The sequence below is a fragment of the Aspergillus undulatus genome (assembly GCF_047715775.1).
Source record: "Aspergillus undulatus strain CBS 261.88 unplaced genomic scaffold BDV17scaffold_84, whole genome shotgun sequence".
NCBI classification, from domain to species: Eukaryota; Fungi; Ascomycota; class Eurotiomycetes; order Eurotiales; family Aspergillaceae; genus Aspergillus; species Aspergillus undulatus.
In genome coordinates, this window is record NW_027396688.1 from 93711 (window position 1) to 105119 (window position 11409).

The 11409-nt window shown below is 51.7% G+C and overlaps 3 protein-coding genes across 3 annotated transcripts; 2 read left to right on the top strand and 1 right to left on the bottom strand.

Moving 5' to 3' along the window:
- Positions 1-3351: 3351 nt before the first annotated feature.
- On the top strand, positions 3352-6058 carry dspD (putative protein-tyrosine phosphatase). Its single transcript, XM_073755836.1, has 2 exons — positions 3352-3403; positions 3664-6058. The coding sequence occupies exon 2, from the start codon at positions 3839-3841 to the stop codon at positions 5963-5965; it is 2127 nt and encodes a 708-aa protein (XP_073610511.1). The 5' UTR covers positions 3352-3403; positions 3664-3838; the 3' UTR covers positions 5966-6058.
- Positions 6059-6484: 426 nt separating this feature from the next.
- BDV17DRAFT_301645 (putative S-adenosylmethionine-dependent methyltransferase) lies at positions 6485-7849 on the top strand (the record flags this gene model as incomplete). The annotated part of the gene is made up of 2 exons (XM_073764296.1): positions 6485-6660; positions 6829-7849. Exons 1-2 carry the CDS (start codon positions 6590-6592, stop codon positions 7847-7849), a joined length of 1092 nt encoding a protein of 363 aa, XP_073610512.1. The 5' UTR covers positions 6485-6589.
- Positions 7850-7912: 63 nt separating this feature from the next.
- On the bottom strand, positions 7913-9239 carry BDV17DRAFT_276502 (putative nicotinamide N-methyltransferase). The gene is made up of 2 exons (XM_073759342.1): positions 8560-9239; positions 7913-8485 (listed from the first exon to the last, which is right to left on the bottom strand). The coding sequence occupies exons 1-2, from the start codon at positions 9053-9055 to the stop codon at positions 7920-7922; spliced, it is 1062 nt and encodes a 353-aa protein (XP_073610513.1). The 5' UTR covers positions 9056-9239; the 3' UTR covers positions 7913-7919.
- Positions 9240-11409: the final 2170 nt, after the last annotated feature.

The window sequence follows — 11409 nt, forward strand, 5'->3', positions numbered from 1 at the left end:
ATAAACAAAATACTGCCTACGCATCACGGGCTCTCCGCGGTGTCTCAGTCGTGCCGCATACTGGGGCCATATTCAAGGCTGAAGCGGCAGTGAAGCGGACCTTGTCTGACTCTTATCGTGACTACGGGGCAAATAATGGACAGTTGTCTATCGTCAGCCGGCACGTCGGCAGGACGGTTTCAGTTGCAACGGCAGGCTTAGATTTTTGCTTCGTAAACGGGAACGAATTTTGAAATCAGATTCCAGATGTTGCACTTGCATCCACTGAAACAGGAGGTATAGGGATTGTGCAGCCCTGATGACTTGCTGCTGTCGTCATTGGATTTTCCGCAGCGGAAATGGAAATGACTTTTTTTATCAGATTGAGTCGCGAATGCGATATGGCAGTTGGTACTCCGTCGAACTGTTAAGTATTTGTTGTTGAGTTTCCCTTCGAAACCCGCTTGCGACCGACCCATGTATTGAGAATTGAGGGCAGGCAGCAGCCGCAGCACATGGCTCGGTGACAATCAGTGTCAAAGCTTCAGACTAATAGTGCTCAAATGAAACAGCCGCGAAGCTCTTAGCTCAGATGAAGAGACAGCTGCGGCCTGCCCTAGGCTCACGCTGTCGAGCCTCGACTGTTCTGCTTGCACGAAATGCCTCAAATAAACGAGCTCAGGGCCTCTGCAGCACGGGCGTTGGAGGTAGCATCAAGTAGATAGATTAGATAGATTGGCGCTTAATTGAAGTTCATGAACCCGCCCGCGCGTTGACGAGCACACGACTCGCCGATAGGACGATGCGCCGAGGTAGTTTGAGGCCGTTTGAGTATTTGCAATTAATCGACCCACTACTACATCGCCGGGTGCAGTCGAACTGGGGGCCAAGTTGTCCTGTTCGGTCAGCCGTGATTTCCTTGGTATTAAAAGGATCTTCCCACGCGGCTCGCCTCACGTGGGTGCGGGATGCTTTCGTCAAGGGGGATTATTCCACGAACTCGGACACCAATATCATGGCGGTGACATTTCAGCTGCGTTAGGGATGCCAATCAGAGAGACGAGGCCAATAACCATAACCACGGGCGTCAATCATGATGCCATGATATTTAGGGTTGGACGTTGAAACTTGGAAGTGGACAGGATCCCCGAGATGGGCTGCCACACGTGACAATGGCCCTGGGGTTGGGGCGCCTGCTTGGGGGACAGTCTGGCCAATGAGATGAGTGTCTGAGGTGTTTCAGGACCGGCCGAGCCCACTCAGCTTCGTCAGTTTGAGCTAGCGCGCGCTGTGTGTTTCATCTGTGCCTCTCCTGTCGTTGTCGCTCCCACTGCACCGTTCGCCCAATTTTGCCTCTGGCTCAGCAACCAGGAGGCTTTATTGTTTGAGGTAGACCGGCACAGCCAGCTCCTGCCAGCCTGTGTGTTTCATGATTCAAGCTCGGCAGTGGGAGGAGCCCCGTTTAGATGTCGCAATGCACCCACTGTCTCGTAGAAACAGTCTGTGGGCCGAACTAGAAATCGTCAATTGAATTCATTTTGGAGACTTTTTCTTGTTCTGCTGCTGCTTTGTTCTCTTCGTATTCTGTCTTTTGTGAGCAACTGCACGGTGTTTTCCTCCTTTCCACCTCAACCGTCGATCGGTATACCCGCACAGAGCACCCAGCAGAGACAGCTGGATCGTACAAGCATCGCAACCCACCGGGGAACCGTGCTCGTGACAGAGCGGGTCAAGCGCTTCAGAGTCGCGATAATCGTTATTTGCCTCGCCGACAGCAGCAACAGTCGTTAACGTCAGGGCCGCGACTCACAATATCGCCGCCATTGATATTGCTGGCCTGGCAGACGTCGCCTGCTATCGCCAGCTTCTCGAAAGCTTCGTGAATATTCAAGGGCCTCTAGTTTGCGAAAGTTTGGTGCCGGTATTGCGATCGCTGGCAGTGTGGCATTGCCGGATTGGCAAAGAATCCTGCGAATCTCGTATCGCGCGGTATTGATCGTTCCAACGATATCAAGCCCTGCAGGTTGGGTCAAGGCCATCCATTTTTAGAGGTGGAAAAGAACTGTTGCCCAGGTATGTATGCAGAACATTCAAGTTCAAGCCATGTTTTGTTATTTGCCAGTTTCTGCCCAGAGTTGCCCTCAGGAATCTTGATTACCGTCCTTGCACATGCCCTTCTGCCCGTCACACGCAGCGGGTGAGCAGCATTCGGAGCAAAGAAAGCCTTTTGCAATAGGATACGAATTCAGCTGCTCAGACTCTCTGGAATCCCAGAGTGTACCTGCGATCTTGTGGCTTTTTCCGATCCAGCTCCACCCCTGCGTTGATCTTGTATCCCAGTTACCCAATACCCATCCTTTCAGACGCAGGTCCCTTGAGATGAGCTCGCAGTTCCCCTCCTGTCTCCAAGTCTGATTCCCCCAAATCGTTCGGTTCCAGACATCTTGAGTGGCCCATCCAGCTGGTGTTGGGGAGAGCTGGCCTGTTATTTGCGTGCATTTGGCGCCCACCTGCAGTGTCCAGCCTCTCGCACCGACCTAGGCGGCTAAATTTAGAGCTCTGATGCTGGTCCGGATGTCTGATTGGACTCCCGCATCTGGTTTGACTGAGGCCGGATTCCTTCTGCCCCACTATGCTTGCATGTGCCATTGGCTGCCCTTTACAAACGCGGGCGGCCACAGCCAATGACCATCAATCTTGTCAATCATTTCCGCATTCGAGGGCTGCGACATCTGAAGTTCGTGTGTATCAGAGTAATGCTTGTGTATCGGTATTATTCGAGTTTCAGAGCAGTCGCCGCCAGCGTCTCTCAGTCTCCAGGCGCTCTCTCGCTCACTCTCTTCCTTGTCCCTCCACCTCGGTCTGCCTCGTCTCTCTTCAAGCCTCTTCTCCCTTTTCCTCTCTTTCATGCGTGACGGCCTGGTGTCTGTCTGTCTTTCTCCGACCCGCAACCTGCCTTCTCCCCTTCAACTCTTTGACCGTTTCTCTTTCTCTGTCCCTCCCTCACCTCGACTACTACTACTTCCCCTCCCACTGCATTGCATCGCTCTGCGTGGGCTCCTCACCTTTCAATCTGTCTTGCTCCCTTCCTACCTGCTGTGGGCAGTCGTTCAAAGACCACTCTGCTGCATCTCCCTTGAGGTAGAATTGAAAGGACGCAGTATCATCGCTTGATCGCTGTCTTTTTCACCTTAGGGAACGACTGCCCACACGAGTACCGGGCGGCACATCTTGTTACCTTGATATCACATTTGAACACCACCTTGTTATTGTTGTTTTCTCACTCTATTCTTCTCCATTTTTGACATCGCTCCTTTGACTCTGAACCGTCCTTGCGCCCTGCAGGAACTCCACCACGTTCCTTTATACTGTTCCCTCGCTGACAGATCCCAACAGCGAGCCCGCTCTTTGGTGACATTCTTTGGTAGGTGGTCTGGCGTTGGTAGAAATTTGTCCTGTCGATCGCTCTACTCTCGTCGCTTCAGCTGTGGCCCAACAGCTCTTTTCTCTCTTTTTGATTTCATAACCTTATTGTGATCGCGCTGTGATCGCTCTGTTGAAGCAGGCCGATCGCCGCTGGTCTCACTCTCCTTGCAGCTTCGCTTCTTTTTCAATTCTTCCGGCTGCTGCCTCATTTGATCTGCCAGCAAGAAACATGGAAACTGATTACTCTCTGTCCAAAAGGTCGTTTGCGCTGGTAGCAAGCACGAAAACTCCTAGTCTTCCCAGGTCTACTTACAGGCGTTGCCCAACCGATACAACACCGCCACTCTCCGTCGTTATACCATCTTATACGAGTGGCGAGCCCGGAAGGTCGTCTCCTTTTAAACGCAGGCGCACCTCACAGCCTGATCTCACCATGCCCGTTCAAACAAGCCCACCGTCGCTGCCGGATTCATTCCCATCGTTCATGTCGGTGTTCGGCGGGGATTCGCCTACTACTATATCTCTCGAGAAAGAGGACCAAAACACAAAGGTTCACCCGCTGCGGCTTCCGATACATGCCAACGGGAACAGCCTGCGCCGGCCCCTTCCTTTCCAGCATAGTGAGAGCGTCTCCTCCGTGACGTCTGGATCAGCAGATTCCTCTCCTACCACCACAGTCTCGACCTTTGACTCACCAATTACTTCCGATACCTCACCAAACTCCTCCCCGGAATCCCCAACATCAATGCCGCTGTCGTATACCAAGTACATGACTGGTTCGCGCAATCTTGAAAGCCAAGCACTCTCCACGGCTCAGAACAATCTGTCCAAGATGACTTCGGAAACCTCTACAACGACAACGCAAAAGCGACCAGACTCACCCGGGAGACGCGACAGGAATCTCAAGAATCTTTCGCTGAGAATGCCCCCACCACTGAGCTCCTCCCGCCCCTCCATTTCCACTGCCTCCGTCATCGAAACCAAATCCCAACATCATCTCCCCGGTCCACCCTCTCCCATTAGCATACCTCCAAAGGGCATCCGACGGAAACCTGCCGGTCTTACTATTCGCACACCGGGATTCGACCGATCATTCTCCAGTAATATTCCAGAAGTGGTTCCGCCAACTCCCCATGCCCGAATGTCACTGCGCCACACCGAGTCGTCACCTTCGCTGACATCTGTGTTCTCACCTTCATTCGGACCTAAAGGTGGCATGCAATTACCGCGACCAAGCACTCAGCATGGTTACCGGCGGCCATCCGCTACTTCGGAGGATAACCTCTCACCTGTTCATTCCGTCGCTGAGGGGGAAGCGATTTCGGAAACTGTATTGCATGAATTGGTAGAAGAGGATGATATTCCGGTCTCAAGGGAGTCCGCGCGCCGCAGTGAGCGTGGCTATCCGAACGGGCCTATCCAGATTTACGACTCCGGCGTTTTTCTGTACCTGGAGCCGACCGCCGACGAAGCCTCGCGGTTCGATGTTGTCGTGAACGTCGCTAAAGAAGTGAACAATCCCTTTGGCAAGACGCCCGACAACTCCGAAACGGTAATGAGCGCTTTGCGCGGTGGAACCGTCGATCCCAGACGTCAATCCGTCTCGACACCGTTTTCGGCACTTTCGGACACTTCTTTCAGGTCCGCTTTTGAATACCTCCCCGGTAGCGAGTCGTCGCCTGGTACTCCGCGCAATGGGCCATCGAAACCCGAGTATGTGCATGTTGGCTGGGATCACAATTCAGAGATCCTTCAAGATTTATATCCTCTATGCGAGTTGATTGAGTCTCGTATCGCCCAAAAAAAGAAGGTCCTTATTCACTGTCAACTCGGCGCGAGTCGATCCGCTTCCTTGGTGATTGCCTACGGACTCTATAAGAACCCGCAATTGGATTTCAACTCGATGTATGAAACAGTCAAGGAACGGAGTCGCTGGGTTTCACCAAATATGAGCCTTATTTACCAACTGACGGATTTCCGCTCCCGCTTGCTGCGCGGTTCAAGGCCTTCCTCCGGTGATTGGTCATGCAGAGGATCAGCACCGCCGACACCCCTCTCTGGAGCCATGTCATCGCAGACCGACTTGTCAAGGACCGCGGCTGGCAGCCCTGATACTGAACCAACATCGTCCAACGCCTACTCGCAAGGCTCACTCAGCTCTACAACCCTTTCGGTGCCCTCGACCAACCGCACAACACCCGTCTCCGCCACCAGTCTGGGATTCGCCAGGTCCCTTTCGAAGAAGCGGAGTGTCTCTCCACGGCCTCTGGCTCTGCGGCAGAGCTTCTTCAACCCAGATGGTGGGAGTAAATCTGTCCAGGCCGAGTCCAGTGGCGAGAGTTCCAAGGACGACTCAAAAGCGGCCTTTACGAAGAGTACTCAAGATGCGGCAGAGGCTCTGTTCTCTCCACGAACATCCGGCTTTATGGCAGTGACTCGACCCCGTCCACCGTCGGGTATCCTGGACGGACGGCCAAATATGGTCCCAATCGCAGACCCCCGATCACCACCACAAGGCCAAGACCGATTAATCATGAGAAGCATTGATGAGTTTTTGTGATTCGCACTTTCGCTACATTCTTCTCTTGTTCATTTCAATCTTCACTTCAACGATTTCACGACCACGAGCAGGCTTTACGGTCGCTAATCCTTCGCTTCACCTCACATTTACATTCCATCCATTTATCCTTCATCCTTCATCCTTCGTTTTATTGCTGCTTTCCTTCAGTGACCTACGCTGCATGGCATGGCATACATCACATACATCACATTGGCGTCTAAGGCGTTCAAAAGAGGTCAAGGTTTGGATTCTTGTTGCCTGTTAACTTGTAATATTATCATGTGTGGTGGACTATGGACGATCTCTGCATACCGCAATCGCATACCTTGCACCAAATACATTCGTTCTGTTTACTGTCTATTTCTTAATCTTGATGGCTGTCGAATACCCATGGGCTCTCTGATACAGTTACGAATGCAATCAATTCCGCATACTTGAATTTATTCCTAGATTTACAGAGTAGTGTTTGTAGACTTCTACCTGAGTTGTACCTGAGTGCTTCTGCAGGCCGGTGCGGGCCGGCGACCGAAGCGGGAAATTTCAAGCCGATCCCATTCAACATTTTTGGACCAAATACTCCAGTCCTCAACGCCCACTACTATACAGTCAGATTGAGCGCTCGCCATGGCACAAAACACCCCATCCGAAAGCCATCCAACACATCTCTCCCCTAGCGAGCTAGGCACGAAAGAATAGTACGTCACAGCGGATTTTGCTTGCTACTTGCTTGTTACCCCGCTACCCCTCCTCTACCTTCACAACCACCACCAACTTGCGCTATGATACGCAATGAACTTGAACCCAGATAACGATATATTTCCCCAATGATCATGATCAATATACTAATAAACAATTCCCAACAGCTGGGAAACATTCTACTCCAGAACCCTAACGCACATCTCCACGAAACACGGTCGCGACGAAACCGCCCAACCACCCACCACTCAAGAAGACAAAGACGAACAGTCCGACTATGACGACGACGCCTCCGCAGACGGCGACTCTGACCCGGGAACATCCTGGTTCTCAGAACACAACGCGCCAGCAAAGGTCCTGGCTTTCTTAACGGAGGAGTCGTTCCCGCTTGCGCCGGTGAATACACTTCCCCCTTCTCCTTCTCCTATATCAAGCTCTACAGATACAGGATGCAAGCGAAGAGGAAGGAAGAAAGGAGCGCCACTAGACCCCGAAGCGAAACACTCCCAACCGACCATTCTAGACCTCGGTACCGGGAACGGGAGCATGCTTGCCCTGCTTAGGAAGCGCGGTGGCTTCGCGGGGGATATGGTGGGTGTTGATTACTCGGGTAAGAGTGTTGAACTGGCGAGGGAGTTGCAGGATAGGAGGGGGCATGAGGCTTATCAGACTGATCCGGAGGATGAGGATGAATCTGATTTCGAAGAAGAAAACGAAAACGAGCAAGATGATGATGGAGCTGAGAGTGTGGACGAATGGGACCCCATCCTCTTTTCAGAATGGGACATCCTCTCCCCCAGCACCCCCTCCGACCTACAAAACAAAGCCGTATCGTGGTTCCCATACGACAAGGGCGGGTTCGATATTGTTCTCGACAAGGGTACGTTCGACGCTGTGTCGCTTATGGCGGAGAAGAGCGAGACGGAGCGGTATCCTGGGATCGCGGGGGGTCTTGTGCGGCGCGGTGGGTTTTTGGTTGTTACGAGTTGTAATTGGACGGAGGAGGAGGTTGTTAGGTGGTTTACGGGGGCGAGGTTGGTTGGGGTAGATGCTAAGGCTGAGGATGAGGGTGAGAATAGCAATGGCAATGGGAAGCTGGTTGTCTGGGGGAGGGTGCAGTATCCACGGTTTAGGTTTGGGGGGCAGGAAGGGCAGGGTGTTTGTACGGTGTGTTTTCAACGGGTTTAGACTACCTAGTAGGTCCATAGATCATGTCGTAATTCATATATACATAACCCTCTATAAGATATCTATAAATCTAAGCACTGGTAGAAGAAGTATCAGAAGCATGCCTTAAAACCGCAATAACGCACCACCTCCTGCGGTTCTCAGGCCCCTCTCCGTCTTTCTCACTAACCCACTCCCTCCTAACCTCCCCTCCATCCTCGACACTTGAATTCAGATCCCGCTCATAGATACTCTCAATCTCCAGCCCCATCTTAACCGCCGTCTCAAAGAACCCGGCTACAATCGGCCGCCCCGTATGAAACCCCGCTACAACCCAGACCTTTCCTGTCGGCGCAAGAAACCACTTCATCGTACGCGCGAGGTTCTCATGTTGCGAACTCATCCAGTAGCAGTCGGCTGCTATTATGCGGGTGTATTCGCCCTTGGATGAGAGGGCCCAGGGGTCGGATGTCAGTGTTGTACCCCATTCGTGGGGTCGAATGTCGATTGCGCAGGTTGCGTTTGTTTGCGGGATATTGTATTTGACGTTAAAGGTTATGGCTCCCGACGGTCCTAGAGCCGGGGACGAAGGGTGGTCTGTTACGGTTACAGTCGAGGCGCCTGCGAGGGCAGCGATTATGGAAGGAAGTCCGGCGCCTAGTATCATGTCATAGGTATTAGCACATCTAACAACCACATTAAGGGATATATGGAAATGGAGGAACACGAACCAGCGCCCAGCTCCAACACCTTCTCCCCTTGTACCTTCCATATATGAGCCTCATCGCCCCCAATGCCAGAGTCCGCCATCTCTAGCCCCTCCGCAACCACCATCGCGGCGCTCCAGAGGAAATGTGCAAATAGTTTCCGGCCCTCCTCGACCTCGTTCTTTTGGCCATCAGAGCGGGGTAGCCCCTCAGCCACCTCTTTTGACCGTTCGCCGCTGGCACTTTGGCTTGGATAAGACGGCACCATGATATCTAGCTCCCCATAGCGCGGCGAAGAATAAAGAAGATGTTGGCCCGGGTCGCCATGAAACTGGGGAGCATCGTCCGGGAAGAGGTGAGGAAGGAAAGATGTGAAGACATCCTCAGCGTCTTCTTCGTCTTCGTCGGGGGGGTAGTTATCGGAAGTGAAGACCGGAGGAGGAGCGGTGGACTGGGCGGTAGAGGGAGCTGGAACCGTCACGCGGCGTGGGAGGGGCCGGAGGCGAGCATGGAGTCCCATGCTGAGGGTGAAGAGGGCCGCTTGATGCTGGAGTAAAAGGGTTGTGCCGTCGCACAGTAGTAGTGATGCCGAATGTGTTGCGCCATAAGTTTTGAGCTGGGGCAGAATTTGTCTCTGACTGGCTCTCTGTATACCCACCGTTGCAACGGCCAATCAGGGAAGAGTGTCGTCAGATGTATACAAGCTTCCGCAGGCCTGCAGAATCACAGGTGGATCTCTTATTGGACAGGGCATATGGTGTTATATCAGCCCTGTACGATCATCCATTGTGAACTTGGGTTTTGCAGACACCGAGCGGCTGTCGATCACGTTCATACTCCCTCTGCGGCCAGTGGAACCGGAAGGGTCATTTGTCAAGAGATTCTATCACGGTATCTACTGGTGTCATTGGAATAAGATTGGGATTCATGAGTCGGGGGACAGTCCGTCTAGCTTGAGGTTGTACCGTAGGCTGACACCGTCAAGGAAGGCGCTACCGACGGGCCGCATTCTCATCGCTCCAAGAGTGCAGGCGGGAAACCATGATATCCGAGTCTAGAAGGCGACTGGCTGAAGAGAAATCAAGCTTTCCCTGGTAGTATTGAACCCAGACAGGCGGGGATGCCAGAGTTGAAGGACTTGTGCTTCGCTGACTAAGCCCTATGATGAGCGGTATCTAGTTGGCGACGGCGTCTCAGGACAGTCATTCCATGTAATTCGAGGAGTATTGATAGACCAGCGTAGGTTTGGATAAACGATTGAGTGCGCAGTGTATTCTCTTTCGTATAAGCAATATGCCTTGATTGCGCGGTATAGCTCGGCGTATACCTCGAGGTGATTTTAACTATTATATAGTACGGAACACCCAGGATTTCGTAGTGCATCAATTCTACGTGCCTCCGAGCTTTGAAACCCTTGCTTTTTCATGACTTCGTCCCAACTCGAGTCCGACCCGCCTTCAATGGCAAAATCAGGAGTCTGGGGTTCCATTTGAAAGCATGTCTATAGAGGCACCGTCCCCATCTCTTCGCCGAAGAGTACCAGCAGCCCGCAGTCTGTGCTCTCTCTTTCTGATAAAGATGGTTGATTTCAGCGTGCCCTGAACAATCTATGGCAGAAGCATTAACCGACGACCAAGGTTCAGGTCGTTGCTTTGTCCTAGTTCAACCCTGCGCAATAAAGAGGCATGAGTGTTTCGTCTTCAAAGAGACTCTTCACAACGAATCATGGCATAAACGACTGAAAGAAGAAGTTCGGCTCCCCAACCGGTGCCATACCATGCCGATCAAAGGCCTGTCTGTCATCCGGGACCAAAAGGTTGATATGGAATCTCGCCATTGAGGCAAGAATATGTCGTAGGCTCGAGGGGTGAAATTTGTGCCTGCAGATGCAAATGCATAGGCACCGTCCGTGGCCAGCAAGGGATCTTCGGACCTATATGGGAAGTAGAAGCTCCAGGCTAGTAACTCACGGCGCAGTCTATGTTCATAGCCCACCAACGGTTATTTTGCCAAGAATGGAGGATGGCTGCGTTTCTGGTAGTCATGCTATACACCACCTGCAGTAAGTAGCCATCACATGTCTGATGACATTGGTTGCATCGCCTGGTTTCCCGGTCAGCCTCGCATTTCAGCGAGGTTTCTTTGTTTCAAGAAAAGGTTGATATTCTCGCGAAACTCCAGTTCTATGGACGAGGTGAATTTGAAGCGTCCGAGCTATCTCCAATGCCGCAGTTCGCTGGGCCACCTGGCAACCTACACAAATTATTTTCAGCAGTGACAAATCATTGGCCCTGACCGTATTTTGATATCTGAGACAAAACGTCCATCGTTTTCAAGGTCAGGGCCATGATGCGACGAGGTCAGTGGAGAGTTGAATTATTGTTCGAGATCGCACATTGTGGGGCTGAGCGGTTGATTCCGTGCAGTCCAGCCAGCAGAGGACAGTCAGGGTTCGCAGATAGCAAAAGCCGTGGGAACGAGGTCGGCCATTTTCCGAGTGGGATTGTCATTTGTTACCCCATGCTAGTAACAGATTATCCGAAGTGTGAGTTTAGCGCAGGATAATCATGTCAATTATTGACTATCAATGATTGTGGTAGGGTCAAGACCGCGGATGTCGAGATAAGACGTGATTGCGCTCCATAGATAGTAAAGTTAGCGCTGCCGGTGAGCATTGTTATCAAACACAGCGATATCGGATCTGCAAGTCTGAGTCAACGTCTCCAAGGGAAACATTGTTGAGTATTATCGTTGAGAATCCAAGATAAATCTAGCAAAGGAAAAAAAAAAAAAAAAAAAAAAAAAAAAAAAAAAAAAAAAAAAAAAAAAAAAAAAAAAAAAAAAAAAAAAAAAAAAAAAAAAAAAAAAAAAAAA

Bases quoted from the DNA above. Each gene is read 5' to 3' on its own strand.
- dspD (XM_073755836.1), top strand. From the start codon at position 3,839: ATGCCCGTTCAAACAAGCCCACCGTCGCTGCCGGATTCATTCCCATCG.
- BDV17DRAFT_276502 (XM_073759342.1), bottom strand. From the start codon at position 9,055: ATGGGACTCCATGCTCGCCTCCGGCCCCTCCCACGCCGCGTGACGGTT. The intron at 8,486-8,559 runs GTTCGTGTTCCT...ACATGATACTAG, and splicing joins GGTGTTGGAGCTGGGCGCTG to GCGCCGGACTTCCTTCCATA.